Source organism: Neoarius graeffei, chromosome 6 (assembly GCF_027579695.1).
Source record: "Neoarius graeffei isolate fNeoGra1 chromosome 6, fNeoGra1.pri, whole genome shotgun sequence".
Taxonomy (NCBI): domain Eukaryota; kingdom Metazoa; phylum Chordata; class Actinopteri; order Siluriformes; family Ariidae; genus Neoarius; species Neoarius graeffei.
Genome location: NC_083574.1, coordinates 7,775,988 through 7,794,472, shown reverse-complemented (window position 1 = coordinate 7,794,472; position 18,485 = coordinate 7,775,988). Strand labels below are relative to the sequence as shown.

The 18,485-nt window shown below is 42.3% G+C and overlaps 1 protein-coding gene across 2 annotated transcripts in view; it reads left to right on the top strand.

The window, feature by feature from the left end:
- The window catches only part of nob1 (NIN1 (RPN12) binding protein 1 homolog), a 33,781-nt gene that overhangs the window by 7,560 nt on the left and 7,736 nt on the right, over positions 1 to 18,485 (top strand). Inside the window, exons 5-9 of one of the 2 annotated variants that reach the window (XM_060923252.1) lie at positions 759 to 902; positions 999 to 1,142; positions 6,797 to 7,009; positions 7,493 to 7,590; positions 16,318 to 16,462. In XM_060923252.1, the coding sequence (XP_060779235.1) occupies positions 759 to 902; positions 999 to 1,142; positions 6,797 to 7,009; positions 7,493 to 7,590; positions 16,318 to 16,462 (744 nt within the window). Of the gene's footprint in view, positions 1 to 755; positions 903 to 998; positions 1,143 to 6,796; positions 7,010 to 7,492; positions 7,591 to 16,317; positions 16,463 to 18,485 lie in introns of both variants that reach the window. The other variant, XM_060923251.1, reaches the window with a different exon arrangement.

Genomic DNA, 18,485 nt, shown 5'->3' with positions numbered 1-18,485 from the left:
AACATTACGCCATGATAGCAGAAAGCACGGCTAGCGATCTGGCACGTTTTAATTGTGCGACAGTAATGACGTAAATAACGGCGCGACGGAGCAGTGTCCGAAAGTGTTTTTTTCATGAGCTCACTGGACAGTAATTCCCTATATAGTGAGTAGGGATTAGTGAACGAGTGAGCAATTTTGGACACGGGGATGGCGTATGATGTAGGTCTTCTGAATAAAGATTCTTCCGACTCTACGCTGAATCCGAAACACTCAACGAGCATTTTGAATCAAATCGCAAAGTTTTAGGACGGACGTAAACGAATGATGAATATTTGCTACCTCAAGGATTAGAATATATTATTAATTTTTAATTAATATAATTTTAAAAAAGTTTTTATATATATAATCAAGAAAACAATTTTATTCTACTGTTGTTTTGTAAGGTTTTAAAACAGAGTTCAACTTGAAATTAAAATTTAAAACCGTCCATAGAAATTAGATTTTATATATATAATTTTTTTTTTTTTTTGACCCAGCGCAGTTCATTCCATTCAGGTTCATCAAAGGACATTTTATTTTAAAATAAATTTGACCTTCAATACATTGAATTTCGAATTTGCACATCTAAATTCATTATTTTGCAATACACTTTGATAATTTTATTTATATTTGATTTAATTCAATGGGGGGGAATACACCCTGTCAGGTCATGTTTGTTTAAAGGGGGTAAAATAATTAAAATAAGCTGTGGTGGTTTTTTTTTTTTTATAAAGCAGAAATCCTCACCCGACTCGGTGAGCGACGTTCAGCAGCCTGCAGCATCACATGAACATCCCGCTGCCGAGAGCTCAGAGTTTAACAGCTTCCAGTTTTGGAGAGATCCCCTACCCAGAATTGATGATGACTTACTGAAACTGGTGGTGTGTGTTTTATCAACCGTAATCAGAATTTGTTTTATTCTTTATCCAGCTCATTGTAAGTAAGTGATGTAATGATCTTGTTTCCTCTCAACACAGGAATCCTCAGGCAGCTCGGCCACAGATGTTCAGCATGACGTTGTGTCTCGTGAGCCTCAGACTGCCGAGAGCTCGGAGTTTAACAGCTTCCAGTTTTGGAGAGATCCCTTACCCTGCATTGACGAGGAGTTATTAACGTTCGTGGTGAGTTAAAGTATGCATTTGGAACATGCATGGATTTCAAGAAATTAAAAATGCTATGTTTTTATCGTAGGTTAAAAAAAAAAAGAGATTTATTTAGTTCATTCATCTTCGGTCAGCGCTTGATCCTGGTCAGGGTTGCTTACTGCAAATATTTGGAGTTCAACCCAAAGTGGGTGTGGCTACTGTGTGCCCGAAAACACTGAGGGGGAACCCAGAGGTCGAAATGCCAGCATTTGTCATAAGGTCTTTGTTTGTTTGTCCTGTGAGCTTCAAATCTGACTGTTCTCTCATCTCGTGCCCACATGAGAGAAGTCCTCTTGGTCCTCACATCCTTTTTTTTTTTTTTTTTGTGTCTCACGAGATCCTGGTTCAGTCGCTGCAGTCATCCGTGGCTGGGAGTCAAGGAAGCAAAAGTGGTCGTGCTCTCTGGGTGGGAGGGGCATTCTCTCTCTCTCTCGCTCGCTCTCCCTGTCAATCACAGCAACACTGTGGAACTCATGTATGCAGAAGAGGGCAGATAGCACCTTCCTCTGAGTGTGTTATGCTGCTCTGTGGCAGCCTGGTGGTTCTCTGGCTTCACGTGACTCGAAGAAAACTATCCTTGATTGGTGGCTCAATTAAAGAAAATAAATAAAAAATAATCATTAAAAATCAAGAATTGAATAATAACCAGGATTTAAATGCTCATCACATTCATAAAAGGAGATGCTAACTTTTGAACAGAGCAAATGTTTTCACTACCTCGCCCTTGACGGAGTAAAGGCCTCTGCATGCTCTTGCGACAAGGCTTTCGCAGATAGCTTTTCGCAGACAGTTGTAATTTATTGTTGAGCGGGGATAATAGGCGTGCGCGATGTTATTCACCGCCACAACGCAAGGGGGCGCAAAGTCGCTAGGAGTAGTTGGTGGGTGTGGTTAGTGGAGTGTTTATCCTCCGGTTACTTATAATGACTAGAGCTTTTTTTTTTTATAATGACTAGAACTGGAGTCGTATAGATGTACGTACTTCCTCAATCAACCGCTCTTCATGCTGCTCCATCTTCGCTCGTGTTTTTAAAAATGCCGGTCGTGAAAACAAACCAAACCGGGAAAGTAGGAAGTGCGTGTACAGCGGATGTAGAGTGGACCAATCAGAGCCCTCTTGTCTGCGGCGCTGTCTGCGAGGCTTCTGCGGTGGTCACAATTTTTGGGAGGTGCGCGCAGAGCGTCTGCGAAGGTGGGGGGGCTACGCAGACACTGTCTGTGACGCTATCTGCGAGGACTGGGTTGTCAGCATAAATTGGCCTTAAGCGGGGTGAGGTAGTGTGTGTGTATGAGATTTTCAGGGTCTGTAGATTACCTGATTAAATTCTGGGAGTAATCGGGTGAAGGTCAAGGTCACCGGAAAGATCGACCTTTTGGTCAAAACACATTTTCCATTGTAACTCAAAAACGGTTGCCGATAAACAGATGTTTACGATTATGAGCAGAAAGGTCAAACTCAAGGTCGCAGATTTTCAGAGGGCTGTAACTTGAAAATGGTTGACGGTAGACAGATATTTACCCTTACCAACTTTATAGGAAGTGCCATATGGGCTTTCATTTGGCACCTTGACCTTAAGTGACCTGAAAGGTCAAACTGAAGGTCATGGGTTGTGAAAGGGCTATAACTTTAAAAATGGTTCATGATAGCCAGATGTTTACCATTATCAACGTATAGACCCCTTTCACTGACATCACCCGAAACCGGAAGTAAACAGACCCTGCGCCATTTTGGAAGACCAACAAACTCGTGATTGGGGGAAATAACGGCAGCGGTATGTGAACCCACGAGAATAAAGTGGAGTGGCAAACGACTTAAACAAACAAATCTGAGCTGTTTTATTTATGATTTATTGGCCCAACAGTAGACTTGAAAGAAACCTGTGTGAGACTTGGCAAAAAACTGTGGATATAATGGATAAGTCTGTGCATGATCTGCGGACACTTTGAGGTAAGCAAACGCAAGAAATTCAAACATGCTAAAAATTAAAACATGCTAAAGTGGCCCCAAGTTGATAACTGGATGAGGAGCAAGCCTCCCAGACTTCTACAATTTAATAATAATAATAATTTAGGATGGTTTGGGGCTTGCTCGCTGCTGCCAGGTTGGTTGTTGAGTAGCCTGACTGTTTTTTTTTTTTTTTTTTGCTTTTTTTTTTTTTCTTGCGTGTGGTATCATTGTTGACGCGAGGTTGTTTTTTGAACATGCCAATGCGGACACGATTTCCCCTGATGAGTTATGACTTCAGACGCGGTGGAGGTGTGGAGTCCGCGTGATGTGTGCGTAAGATAGGCTTCTCGTGTTTGGAGATCCGCGCTCCGAGACAAGCGCAAGCACACACACCCCCAAGGGAAAAAAAGGGACCCCCCGAAAATATCGGCATAGTTTGAACACTGAGTGTAGGCACTGGGTGTAAACAACAAATAGTTTACAATGTCTGGGTAGCAAACAGATGGCAGAATTGGTGTCAGGTCCTCCTTATGTTTCCATTCTCCCTTGCCGCGAGTCTTATCATATGGGTCAAACCCATCAATCACAGCCAGTTTCTCCACATACCGTGCCCTTTCTGCAGCTGGTAATGTACTCACATAACCCGAATTATCATCCATCGTGTCACTTTACTCTCGCTCGTACTTTGTTTTATATTGTGAGTGCATGTACTTGGTCTTCCAATATGGCGCCTAACAAAATCTCGCGGTGCGGTGACGTCATGTGAAAGGGGTCTATAAGTTGTCCCATATGGGCTTTCAGTTGTCGCCTTGACCTTGAATGACTTTGAAATGTCAAACTCAAGGGCATGGATTTTCATAGGACTATAACCTGACAGCTGATGATTAAAGGGCTCCTGACAGCAAAAAATATGTTAAATTGTTAATTTCAGCCATATCGAGTTGAATAAAATGACATATTTACTTCACACATCGCACGACAGAATAGTAACAAACATGGTTTTGAATGGCCCGCCAAGCAGATAAATCGATATCATAGCGAGCCAACCCACGGCCGAGGAAGAAGGCGGATATGACGTCACATGCAGAACCACTCACAGATATTTTCTCAACTTCCTGTTGTTCACCAGTGCTTCGCAAGTGAATATTTTTGCATCTGAGTCGTTTATTTTGGTGAATATGCTTGCTCGTTGTGTGGCTGGATTTTGCTCAAACACCAGTGAAGCTGGGTATAGTCTGAAAACCTTTCCCAAGGATCCCATCAGACGCGAAGAGCGGGCAAAACAAAGTGCGCCGGACACAGGACATGAGGACTCCCAATGACACGTGGGCCTCTGACAGACATGTGACACTTGTTTGATTAGTTGTTGATGATTTTTCGGTGTAGATCTCCATCTTGTACTGAGATATTTACTAATAAATAATAGCAATAGGTGAATTTGTTCATGATTCAAAGTTCTGCCACAGTTCCGCTGCAATAGAGGATGTGCAGTCACATGACCCGCACGCGTGTACGCCGCCATATTGGACGGCATCAGGATAGTTTACCTTGCGCGAGCGTAATGGATCCAGGCAGTAATCCCCAAGAAAATTCGGAAAATACCCCATCTACATCGCGCGATTACTTGTCTAAGTTTGTTCAGCATCTTGAAGGTGACGTGAGGCAGCGTTACGTGGAAAAGTGTTCCAGGTTGGGGATTGCAGATCCGTACAACTTGCCGCAATCCTTGTTCAGGGAAATTCGGAGCTGCGGTGCCGGCGATTTACCCGATCTGGCCTACCACGACATTTACAATTTTCTTGTTAATCGTGAATCATGTTACACTGGCAAAGCCCTCAAAGCTTACAAGAGCCTGGAAGCTTATAAATATTTTGTTGCGGGATGGGCATCCCAACTATACCTCTGGAAGGTTCCGAAGAAGAATGTCTACTTGATAACCTCACGGGTAAGTGGCATTAAGACGTTTATCATAAAGAGACTATGCAGGACGTTTTATCGTAAGAATGTTCGAAATCTAAACTCGGTTCCAGATAATGACAGGGTTGTAAATATGTATGTTTTTGCCTGAAAAACAGTAAATCAGAAAGCTGCGCACGTTTGCGCGGAAGCTGCGCAAATGTGCGCGGCTTTCTGATTTACTGTTTTCTTCTCATACTTCCTGTTTCATGGACTGTAACGGCATTTGCTCATTTAGTAATTTTAATACAGAATTTACTTTGATGAAATTATTCAGACACTCCAACGCCCCCCTAAAAAAAAAATCGGATCTGCACGATTCAGCCGTGAAAAAGGCGGCATCCGCCGTTTGCATCCCTGTTTAAACTCGTAGGTTAACCGACTTTAACCGGCTAATGAGGCTCGGTGGTCGGTCAAGATTTTTTTTTAGCTTTCGCCATCCCTACTATGGATTGGCCTTTCAAAGGCATATATGAGCCAAAAAGATAAAACATTGTCATAGACTAGGCCAGGGTAGTAGGGCTAGGCATAGCCATTTTAAACGTTAGAGACTGTCTAGTTTCTAAGTATGCAGTTATCATTCAATCCAAAAATCAACTTAACAGATGTACTAGGAGTATTGAATTAGAAGATTACACCTACCTGATATGAAGTGTTCACTACAAATTCAGCTGGTAGAACTGGGGTTCCAGTTTTCTCTTCGCACAGCGGACACCCATTTTGCGCGTCTCTCCGCGTCTGCGGGGAATCTATAAAATGACAGGCCCTCCTTTTGGCCCTGTCTATTGGTACAACCAAATGCTGAACAAGATATAACCATTCTCGAAAGATCTACTCCCACACACTTGATAATTAGAACGGGTTCGTCTAAGTTCTATGCGCGGCCTTGCCGTCCAAGATGGCAGATAAACAAATATCACGTGACCTTGTGACGTCATGTGCACGCTCTCTATACCGTGTTGGCTGGGCTTTATAGGCCTAACATGCAATTGAATTTCATCAGTTCATAGACGTTTTTATTCTTATCAAATAAAAATGTGAGAAAACGGCCCAAATCTAAAAGATCATGAACTTTCAAGAGAGCATATTTTTTAAAAAAGGAACTGCACTGGGCCCATTGTCGTCTGAGTCGGAAATCTCGCCTTCTGCAGGCAAATCGTCCAGATATGGCTCAAAACGATAAGGCAAAATGCCACCCACTGCTTCGTCTTCGTGTAATCCGACATGTCCGGCATCAACCTCAAAAAGGGCCTCAGTTTCTGAAAACTGTTCAGAAAATCGCTCTGTTTTGTCGGCCATAGCTGCCTCGAAGGCCGAGCAGTCGTTCTGCATGTGACGTCACGGCAAATATGGCGGCCACTGACAGCGGCTTAGCGCTTGGGCAGATTGATGCAACTTCGCACAAAGACAAATCTACTGATTTCGTTCTGTTGGTGGTTAGTTCTATCATGAAAGTGATCAGTGGTGTTTGTAGTTTTATTACAGAAACCTATTTGAGAGCATAATTTTGCTGTCAGGAGCCCTTTCAGAAATATTACCATGATCAACATATAGGTATAAAATAAGTGCTGCCGGGCGAGGTTTGTTTTGCCTGGCAACACTTGTTGATAATAAGTGAGATTATTACCTTATACACATTGAATGTGAGTAATTTTTAAAAACCTTATGATGAAGATGAAAATGGCTTTCTGAAAACAAATCTAAGAAACCAAATACCACGTTGCAGGATGTCACGGAGAAAGTTCCGAGCGTGGATCTGACGTCGGCGAAGACTGAAAACGAGGACGATGCTGATGATGAAGACGATGAGGATGATGAGGATGATGGCGGTGGCTGGATAACTCCCAGTAACATAAAACAAATCCAGATGGATGCCGGTGAATGGCGTCTGTCAGAAAATGTCACAGTGGGCTGCGTGACCACCGACTTTGCGATGCAGGTGCGTAAGGTGTACATAAGGTGCTGTGCTGCTGCATAGGGGTGATGGGTGTGTCAGATATATCGTATCATGACGCTTAGACACGTTCACAATCAATAGATAGTACAAATGATATTTTTTCCACTCGTTGAGCCTACTCTTATATTCCTACCAATGTTCACAAAGCTCCGCCCACAGGATCTATGCCGGCCCATTGAGAATGGACTCGATCACATGACTGACTCAGTTCAGTTTGAGTTTTCCAAACGGGTTTCTTACACACTTAATAAACGTGTGCTTACGTCACAGCTTAATCCATATTCTACATATCTGTACAAATTATAAATAAATTGTTGCACCTTTTAAAACGAAGGATTGTTTTATTTATAGGCCCCCCCAATTACTACTTTTAACAGATGAGTCAATTGTTTTGAACTCAAACGTTCAGTTTTCATCTCTCGGGCTCCTCGTTGAGTTTAATCGTAGTTTTTGTGTTCCTCACAGAACGTGCTCATTCAGATCGGCCTCAACGTGATGTCGGTGAACGGCATGCTCATCAAACACACCAGAAACTACATCCTTCGCTGCCACGCCTGCTTCAAGTGAGTGGAAAGAGAAACATCCAGGCAGAAGTTGTGTGTGTGTGTGTGTGTGTGTGTGTGTGTGTGTGTGTGTGTTGGGCCGAGGTCAGTATTCAAGGCCGAGGTCACGGTATTTCACGATACGGACCGACCTTAAGCTGGTAAATAATATATTTTATTTTTTTCTTTACCAAATTGTAACAGAAAGCGAGAGCGCCCGAAAGGGAAAACCGAGCCAGGCCGCCATTTTGAATCCTCATTCACGGCTGTAATGCAAATTGCTTCCTCCTCGGTATACAAGTGCACTTCCACGGCAGGAAAAAAAAAAACTACATTTTGCCGCCTATGTAGTCCCCTATTTATACAAAATTGAGTCATTCAGGATTCAGCCATGTTTTTGCTTGGCGTTAGCAACAGTTACAGGTTTTTAGCTTTCTTCTGAAATGTTTTCTTTTATTTCTTCTTCCTCAGGGTAGTAAAACTCGCTTTCGCTGTGAACACTGTCGTTATCGCTATCCATGCTGTAAAATTAATGCTGTTCTCCTGAGAAATGCTGGCAAAAATTTTTAAGATTTTTGATAATCTTATAAACGTTGACAAAAAATGCTACTATTGCTGCTTTTCCACTACCAACGCGGCTGAGTCGAGCTGAGTGGGGCTGTTGGAGTTGCATTTCGACTACAACCGCGCTGAACCGTGCTGGCTGGAAGTGGGTGGACACATTGGGTGGAGTTAGCGAAAGTGGGTGGACGTCACGTGATGTCGTTAGGCGGCGCAAACAGTGACATCAGTGATCTTTTAAGCGGTAGTCTCACGACCCGGATAGTAAACAATAAACATGGAGGACATGGAGTCGTTAGTGTTGCTGGTCTTGGTGCTGTGGCTTGTTGTCACCGACAACGCCAACAGATACTGGCAAGAGCGTATCGATGAGGTGAGGCGCATAAGGCTTCAGAAATTCTCATAATTTGTAATTCTTCTTCTTCTGGGTTTACGGTGTTTACAGATCCCAGCGTGCTTGCGGGGCGTGTGTGGGCATGTGAGGACACTCCTCCTCACCAATCAGTGCACAGGGGAGTGTCTCCTCACGCCCCTAGCCCCACTCGGCTTGGTTTGGCTCGCTTCAGCCCCACTCCAAAACTGTGCGAGTTTTGGGGGCTGAGCAGGGCTGAAGCGAGCCGAGTCGTGCTGTTCTGAGGTAGTTGAAACGCGAGCCGTGTCGGGCTGAAGTGAGCTGAAAAAGGGTAGTGGAAAAGGGCCATATGTTTGTTATTGTGAACGAGCGAGTCGCCAGAGGTCCGTAACTGAGGTCTGTACCGTAGGATACGGACCCGCTCGCCAGCCAATCAGAGCGCAGGATTTGGACCACGAAAAAAATAAAATATAATATTTTCATAGTTTTCCCCAAAGCGTTTTAGTGCATCAGGCCTGATACGCTTGCTCTGCCTGCTGATACGCTTAGCCGCTTTAGTTAAAATCCGATACGCTTAGATTTATACCGATACGTTAAATTTCCTACCCACAAGTAGCTAGATACATAGGAGAGCAAATAAGCGATCCATTTACATATTGATTGATATTTGTGTTAAACAAGCCGTCTTTTTTTCCAATGTTTGTGTTGATTCTGTCAAAGTAATATGTCCGCGTGGTATGATGTAAACAAACTGTAATCTGTTGGCTGTGTCAAGATCACGCGTTCAAATCGTCCAATAAAAATATCGAAAGAAAACGTCAGACGTCCCGGAATTTTCCGATTCATTCTAAGCGATCTCATTGGCTGCCGATGTTGTCCCGCACCAGACGGACGAAGCCGACTGATTTTAATCACAAAAGTTTGACCTAGTCTATTATCATTATGGCTTCGATCAAAGATTGGTTGACTAAACGTGAACAAACCCACGTGAGCGATGGCGCACAAAACCAGACAACGAAAACGTCGTCAATTTTGATCACAGCGACTGGCTCAGAAAGCACTCGCTGGACAATTTGATCCACATCAGCATGGATGACAGCGAGACGGACGATGAGAGGGCCGCCCAACATTGGGCCAAGCTAAAGCTGAGGAGAATTAATCTGCTTTTAAGGAGTAGAAAACTTTGAATTCATTAGTTTGGGTTTGCAGAAAGATTCACAAATTGAAGTTGTCCAAATGTGTCAAATATCGCATAATTTCAAATAATCATAAGCATTTTTGGCAGTGTGTCGTCACTGGGATCAGTGCCAAATATGCTTATCATTATTATTCAAAATTATGCTACATTTGACACTTAACAAATTCTCTTCATGAATGTGTTTAAGTACATAATCTTTCTGCAAACTTTAAATATATGAATTAAGTTTCCTTTTCCTTTAAATATGTTTTAATCTTAATCTAGTCCATTTAATAAAGTGCCAAAATTTAAACTTTATAATCTGCAGTTGCCTTACTTTTCTTTTCAGTGTATCTTAGTTATACATGTATTACGGTAATTGCATCAGAAACATTTCTAAATCATTACAGTTAACGTAATACAGCAACTTACACTGTGTGCACAATTATTAGGCAAGTTGTATTCCTGATGATTAATTTTATCGTTGAACAAATACAGTGCTCTCAGTCAATCCAAATTGTTAATAAACCTAAAACCAGAATGATTAACAAACGAAAGGGGAGTTTAGGCCTTCTCAGGGGAATATACAAGTGTGCAGAATTATTAGGCAACATTTAGTGTGCAGAATTATTATGCAACTAAATGAAAAGCTTAAAGTTTCCCATCTCACTTGTTTATTTTAATTTTCAGTGTAACAAACACTTCTAGCATTTCAAAAATATTCAGTGACCAATCTAGCCACCCTTCTTTTCAATAACTGCCATGAGCCTTCCATCCAGTCTGTTAGTTTTTTGATTTGTTGACTATCAACTTTTTGTGCAGGAGCAACCACGGCCTCCCAAATGCTATTCGGAGTGGTGTATTGTCTTCCCTCGCTGTAAATCTCATGCTTAAGAAGGGGCCACAAGTACTCAATAGGGTTTAAGTCAGGTGAGGAAGGGGGCCATGTCATTACTTTGTCATCTTTAAGGCCTTTGTGGGCTCGCCAAGCAGTGGAGTACTTGGGTGCATGTGATGGTGCATTGTTCTGCATAACAATCATGGCCTTCTTGAATGATGCAGACTTCTTCCCATACCACTGCTTGAAGAATGTATCTTTTAGAAACTGGCAGTAGGTTTGGAAGTTGATGTTAAGTCCATCTTCAACCTGAAATGGTCAAACTAGCTCATCCTTAATAATAGCAGCCCATGCCATTACCCCTCCACCACCTTGCTGGTGTCGGAGTCAAAGTGCCCTGTGTCCATTAGTTATCCAGCTATGGGCCCATCCATCTGGTCTATCCAGAGTCACTCTCATTTCATCCGTCCATAAAACCTTTGGAAAATCTGTCTTCAGATACACTGAGTGCAGAATTATTAGGCAAGTGAGTATTTTGACCACAACATCCTTTTAATGCATGTTGTCGCACTCCAAGCTGTTTAGGCTTGAAAGCCTACTACCAATTAAGTATATCAGGTGCTGTGCATCTGTGTAATGAGAGGGGGTGTGGTCTAATGACATCAACACCCTATATCAGGTGTGCATAATTATTAGGCAACCTCTTTTCCTCTGGCAAAATGGGTCAGAAGAGAGATCTGACAGACTTTGAAAAGTCTAAAATTGTGAGATGTCTTGCAGATGGATGCAGCACTCTTGAAATTGCGAAGATGTTGAAATGTGATCACCGAACAATCAAGCGTTTCATTGCAAATAGTCAACAGGGTCGAAAGAAGCGTGTGGAAAAAAAAGGCACAAAATAACTGCACATGATCTGCGGAAAATCAAGCGTGAAGCTAACAAGCAGCCATTAGCATCCAGTTCTGCCATATTCCAGAGTTGCAACATTCCTGGAGTGTCAAAGAGTACAAGGTGTGCAATACTGAGGGACATGGCCAAGGTAAGGAAGGCTGAAAAACGACCACCACTGAGTAAGGCACACAAGATAAAACGTCAAGACTGGGCCAAGAAATATCTTAAGACTGATTTTTCTAAGGTGCTGTGGTCTGATGAGATGAGAGTGACTCTTGATGGGCCAGATGGATGGGCCTGTGGCTGGATCAGTAATGGGCACAGAGCTCCACTCCGACTCAGATGCCAGCAAGGTGGAGGTGGAGTACTGCTATGGGCTGGTATCATCAAAGACGAGCTTGTTGGACCTTTTTGAGTTGAGAATGGACTCAAACTCAACTCCCAGACCTACTGCCAGTTCCTGGAAGAAACCTTCTTCAAACAGTGGTATAGGAAAAAGTCAGCATCTTTCAAGAAGAACATGATTTTCATGCAGGATAATGCTCCATCTCATGCATCCAAATACTCCACTGCATGGCTAGCCAGTAAAGGTCTGAAAGGTGAAAAAATAATGACATGGCCCCCTTGTTCACCTGACCTAAACCCCATAGAGAACCTGTGGTCCATTATAAAACGTGAGGTCTACAAAGAGGGAAAACAGTACACCTCTCTGAACAGCGTCTGGGAGGCCGTGGTTGCTGCTGCACACAATGTTGGTCGTGAACAGATAAAGAAATTGACAGAATCTATGGATGGAAGGCTTTTGAGCGTCCTCATGAAGAAGGGTGGCTATATTGGTCACTGATTTGTTTTTGTTTTGTGTTTGAATGTCAGATATGTTTATTTGCAAATCTGGAGTTGTCATATCAGTGTACCTGGTGAAAATAAATAAGTGAAATGGCTACACATTTGTTTTTTATTAAGTTGCCTAATAATTCTGCACAGTGAAAGTTACCTGAACACATACATATTCTCCTAAAATGGCCAAAACTAAAAACGCCCCACTCTAACTTCCATACATATTCAGCTTTGATATTTATGAGTCTTTTTGGTTGATTGAGAACATAGTTGTTGTTCAATAATAAAACTAATCCTCAAAAATACAACTTGCCTAATAATTCTGCACTCAGTGTATTTCTTGGCCCAATCTTGACATTTCAACTTGAGTCTTGTTTAGTGGTGGTCGTGTTTCAGCCTTCCTTACCTTGGCCATGTCTCTGAGCACCGAACACCTTGTCCTTCTGGACACTCCAGGTCGGTTGCAGTTCTAGAATATTGTGGCACTGGAGGATAATGGGTTCCTGGTAGCTTCATGTTTAATCCTTCTCAAGTCTTTTGCGGTTAATTTGTGTCTTTTCTTCTCCACACATTTTTTGCGACCCTGTTGACTATTTGCAACAAAACGTTTGCTTGTTCTGTGCTCACATTTCTATAGCTTAGCTATTTCAAGAGTGCTGCATCCCTCTGATAGGCATTTTACAATTTTTGTCTTTTCAGTGTCTGTTAAATCTCTTATTTGGCCCATTTTGCCTGAGATAAAGAAGCTGCCTAATAATTATGCACACCTTAATATAGGGTATTAATGACTTTAGGTCACACCCTCCCTCATTACACAAATAAATACCACCTGAGAATGCTTAAATCCAATTAGCATTCAAGTGTATCTAGCTTGCGGTTGGAAAACATGCATAGAAATAATGGTAGGGTCAGAGTACTCACTTGCCTAATAATTGTGCACACAGTGTATTTTAAGGTGGCAGTTCTTCGGGTCAGATCCCTTTGTGATCAACAGGAGGTCATGATGATCGATTCTCTTCATTGGATGGTATAAGGTGGAGCAAACCACTGTTCATATCTTCATGCACGTTTTTGTTACAACACTACTTGATGATAGGTAATTAAGGGATCCTCGTAGATTTTCAGTCGATCATATACACTACCGTTCAAAAGTTTGGGGTCACTTTGAAATGTCCTTATTTTTGAAAGAAAAGCACTGTTCTTTTCAATGAAGATCACTTTAAACTAATCAGAAATCCACTCTATACATTGCTAATGTGGTAAATGACTATTCTAGCTGCAAATGTCTGGTTTTTGGTGCAATATCTACATAGGTGTATAGATAGTTTTCACATGACGTCACAGAGTCGGGGATTCCCTAGTGGCGGCCATCTTGCGGGTCAAGCTTACCGTACGGGTGACTGAGCACACATTGTAACGCGCGAGTACAAAGTCTTCAAAAGAACCCAAGCAGGCTATTTAAAGCTAGCAATGGTGCACACCTGTTGTATTCACAGCTGTCGTAATAGGTCAGATGATGAAGTCAAGCGGAGCTTTTATGGAATTCCCACTGTACGGGAGCACGAAGGCGAGCAAACAAACTCAGCATACAAAGGAGAAATCTATGGCTTGCGAGAATCAACCGCAAGGATTATCAGCCTTCCAAACACAGCAAAGTCTGCTCCGATCATTTTATAAGTGGTAATTTGTTTAAATAAACAATCAATTGTGTTTAAGTTTGTTTTTGGAAACCAAAACATCATGTGAACAATCTCTGGAGAATGCCTAACTGGAACCGCTGAGTGTACGTTTACATTGTAATGTACACTTAATATCGCTCGTTTGTCACGTTTCTATTTGAAACTTGTCACTTCACTCACGCAAGGGTCATTTTTGAAAAACATTTTAGGTCTATTCTGTATGATTTGATTTGTGTTTGGGATGCAAACAGCGCGCCTTTTGGCGGATGCCGCCTGAATCGCGCAGATCCGATTTTTTTTTTGGGGGGGGGGCGTTGGAGTGTCTGATTATAATTTCAAAGTAAATTCTGTATTAAAATTACTAAACAAGCAAACCCGTTACAGTCCATGAAACAGGAAGTATAAGGATGAGAAAAAAAAAAAGTTTAAATCGCAAAGCTGCGCAAATTTGCGCAGCCCGAGCGGTGTGCAGGACTGCGCAAATGTGCACAGCTTTCCGATTTAAACTGTTTTTTTTTCTCTCATCCTTATGCTTCCTGTTTCATGGACTGTAACGGGTTTGCTTGTTTAGTAATTTTAATACAGAATTTACTTTGAAATTATAATCAGACACTCCAACGCGCCCCCCCCCCAAAAAAAAAAAAATCGGATCTGCGCGATTCAGGCGGCATCCGCCAAAAGGCGCGCTGTGAATATATAAAGTTGTATATATCAGACAGCCTTTAAAGTTTGATGAAGTCAGTTTCAGGCTTTGGAAGTTTCAGGCTTTGGCAGCCCTGCATAGTCACTTGAAAATGCATCTTTGTCCACTTCGTAGGGGTCAATTCTCCCAATCAAGGCCAGTTTGGCTGCATACCGTTGTCGTGAGATGTCGTCTAATGTATCTATATACCTCTGTTTGCTTGATTTTGCCGACATTGATCTTTATTTTAGAAAATTGACTATATAACTTCATAAATTCGTCCGAGATAACGTAGCCGGTAGTGACGATGGTCCGTTTTGTTTGCGCCGCAAGATGGCGGTTGGGGGGCGTTCCCCGGAATGCCGTGACGTCAGTGGAAACTATCTATAGAGGCCCATTTCCAGCAACTCTCACTCCAGTGTTCTAATGGTACAATGTGTTTGCTCATTGCCTCAGAAGGCTAATGGATGATTAGAAAACCCTTGTACAATCATGTTAGCACAGCTGAAAACAGTTGAGCTCTTTAGAGAAGCTATAAAACTGACCTTCCTTTGAGCAGATTGAGTTTCTGGAGCATCACATTTGTGGGGTCGATTAAATGCTCAAAATGGCCAGAAAAATGTCTTGACTATATTTTCTATTCATTTTACAACTTATGGTGGTAAATAAAAGTGTGACTTTTCATGGAAAACACAAAATTGTCTGGGTGACCCCAAACTTTTGAACGGTAGTGTACCTCAGTAATCTATGACAAAACAGTTTAACTTGCATGTTGAACTTTAAGGTGAAATTTCAAATGTGTCTACATTAATACTGTTTCGGTCAGAAATCATTGAAACACTGGTCAAATCTATCCTATAGTTATGAATCTAAAACCTCTGAGACCCTGAAAATGCACCTGAGAGCATCTATTTTGAAAAAATTTTCCAGGGGGGCCATGCCCCAGACCCCACTAGTTTCGCTTCGTGCCTTCGGCGCTCACTTTCGTGCCATTGGTGCTCAATTGTCTGTGTTTTATCATGCTGGAATTTAGGGCTTTCATTTTTTTTCTGGGGAAAACACTGATATTTATTCTTCGTTTGCAACCACATGACCAAACACTGCTTGCGTCATTGACCGCCGCCACGTTGGAAGATGTATAAACGATATAGTGTCTGTAAACAGCGTTCCGAGCGATAACGTATAACTTATTCGACTTATTTTCACTCACGGCGTGGCCCTTCCAAGAGAGTTACATTAAGAAGCTTGGAGTCATTTCTTGAATCAATTTTACATACAGTGACAGACTTCGTCGTTGTCGTCGTCTTTGGATTAGTCAGACTAGACGCAATGCGGTTTTAGCCGGTCTTGTTGATTTACGATAATCCCATGGCCTGTACCCCTGACATAAGCAGCTCTTGGTTCTAGACTCGTTGTTGCCTCTGTAGAATCAGTTCACTTGGCCAAGAGCCTCCTCTTTACCTGTCGACACGCAAAGAATTGGTTCCAGACTAAGCACCGACCCTGGATCAGCCTCGGTGGGAAAAGGAGTATGTCTCGGTCTCATCAGTCTTAATCAGGAAAAGAAAACCCGCTGAGACTTTTGTGTGAATTAGGATTTAAGACCTTCGTCAGTATTTATCTGCGCGTTTTATCCACTCGATTAAATTTTCAAATGGTTACACTTCTTATTTGATTGATTTAAAGACCCTCACATCACATGACTTCCCCCCTCCCCCCGTTTCCTGTCAGGACGACGACAAATATGAACAAGGTTTTCTGTCCACATTGCGGCAACAACACGCTGAAGAAGGTGGCGGTGACGCTCCGTGAAGACAGCAGCATGCAGATGCACTTCTCCAGCAACCCCAAAGTGCTCAATCCCAAAGGAAAGAGGGTACGTGCTCTGCTTTTAGCTCTGCTTTCGCTCCTGCATGTTTTAAAGGAGAACTGAAGTCATTTTTAAACTTGCTTTATTTCTTAATTAACTTATTAAATTATGTTTTCGGTTTTAGTAACCTTATATCGTGACTCGTATTGGCAACTAATCGCAATTAAATATTATACTTATCGGCCTGTTCCATTTTTAGCCATGTTGAATTTAGTTCGTTTGGTCCACGGCAGGCGTCGCTTATACGCGCGATCTTCACGAGACTTCGAAACGTCAAGTGTCAGCCAGGTGTCAGTGCCGCCATTTTGAAGACTGTTTTCCAAACGAAGTATTGCACAAAAATGAGTTTAAATGACGATTACTGCCTGCAACCCCGATTCCAAACAAGTTGGGACAAGGCCATGTTTACCACTGTGAGACATCCCCTTTTCTCTTTACAACAGTCTGTAAACGTCTGGGGACTGAGGAGACAAGTTGCTCAAGTTTAGGGATAGGAATGTTAACCCATTCTTGTCTAATGTAGGATTCTAGTTGCTCAACTGTCTTAGGTCTTTTTTGTCGTATCTTCCATTTTATGATGCGCCAAATGTTTTCTATGGGTGAAAGATCTGGACTGCAGGCTGGCCAGTTCAGTACCCGGACCCTTCTTCTACGCAGCCATGATGCTGTAATTGATGCAGTATGTGGTTTGGCATTGTCATGTTGGAAAATGCAAGGTCTTCCCTGAAAGACACGTCGTCTGGATGGGAGCATATGTTGCTCTAGAACCTGGATATACCTTTCAGCATTGATGGTGTCTTTCCAGATGTGTAAGCTGCCCATGCCACACGCACTAATGCAACCCCATACCATCAGAGATGCAGGCTTCTGAACTGAGCGCTGATAACTTGGGTCGTCCTTCTCCTCTTTAGTCCGAATGACACGGCGTCCCTGATTTCCATAAAGAACTTCAAATTTTGATTCGTCTGACCACGGAACAGTTTTCCAATTTGCCACAGTCCATTTTAAATGAGCCTTGGCCCAGAGAAGACGTCTGCGCTTCTGGATCATGTTTAGATACGGCTTCTTCTTTGAACTATAGAGTTTTAGCTGGCAAGGGCGGATGGCACGGTGAATTGTGTTCACAGATAATGTTCTCTGGAAATATTCCTGAGCCCATTTTGTGATTTCCAATACAGAAGCATGCCTGTATGTGATGCGGTGCCGTCTAAGGGCCCGAAGATCACGGGCACCCAGTATGGTTTTCCGGCCTTGACCCTTACACACAGAGATTCTTCCAGATTCTCTGAATCTTTTGATGATATTATGCACTGGTAGATGATGATATGTTCAAACTCTTTGCAATTTTACACTGTCGAACTCCTTTCTGATATTGCTCCACTATTTGTCGGCGCAGAATTAGGGGGATTGGTGATCCTCTTCCCATCTTTACTTCTGAGAGCCGCTGCCACTCCAAGATGCTCTTTTTATACCCAGTCATGTTAATGACCTATTGCCAATTGACCTAATGAGTTGCAATTTGGTCCTCCAGCTGTTCCTTTTTTGTACCTTTAACTTTTCCAGCCTCTTATTGCCCCGTCCCAACTTTTTTGAGATGTGTTGCTGTCATGAAATTTCAAAATGTCTCACTTTCGACATTTGATATGTTGTCTATGTTCTATTGTGAATACAATATCAGTTTTTGAGATTTGTAAATTATTGCATTCCATTTTAATTTACAATTTGTACTTTGTCCCAACTTTTTTGGAATCGGGGTTGTACTTTTTTCAAACTTTCCTGATTGCTATCAAAACAAACAAAACTTCCGGCTTCAGCATTCGAAAGAGGGCGTGTGTGTCTTTTGACAGCGTTGGCAGATGTTGGTCACTTTGATTTCTGCTGTACGTTTTACTTCCATCCTACGATGTCTCGCACAGGTCTCGACGAATCTCATTTATGGCCATTGCTTTGACGTATGTACTGATATATTACATACAGTGGGGAAAATAGGTATTTGATACACTGCTGATTTTGCAAATTTTCCCACTTA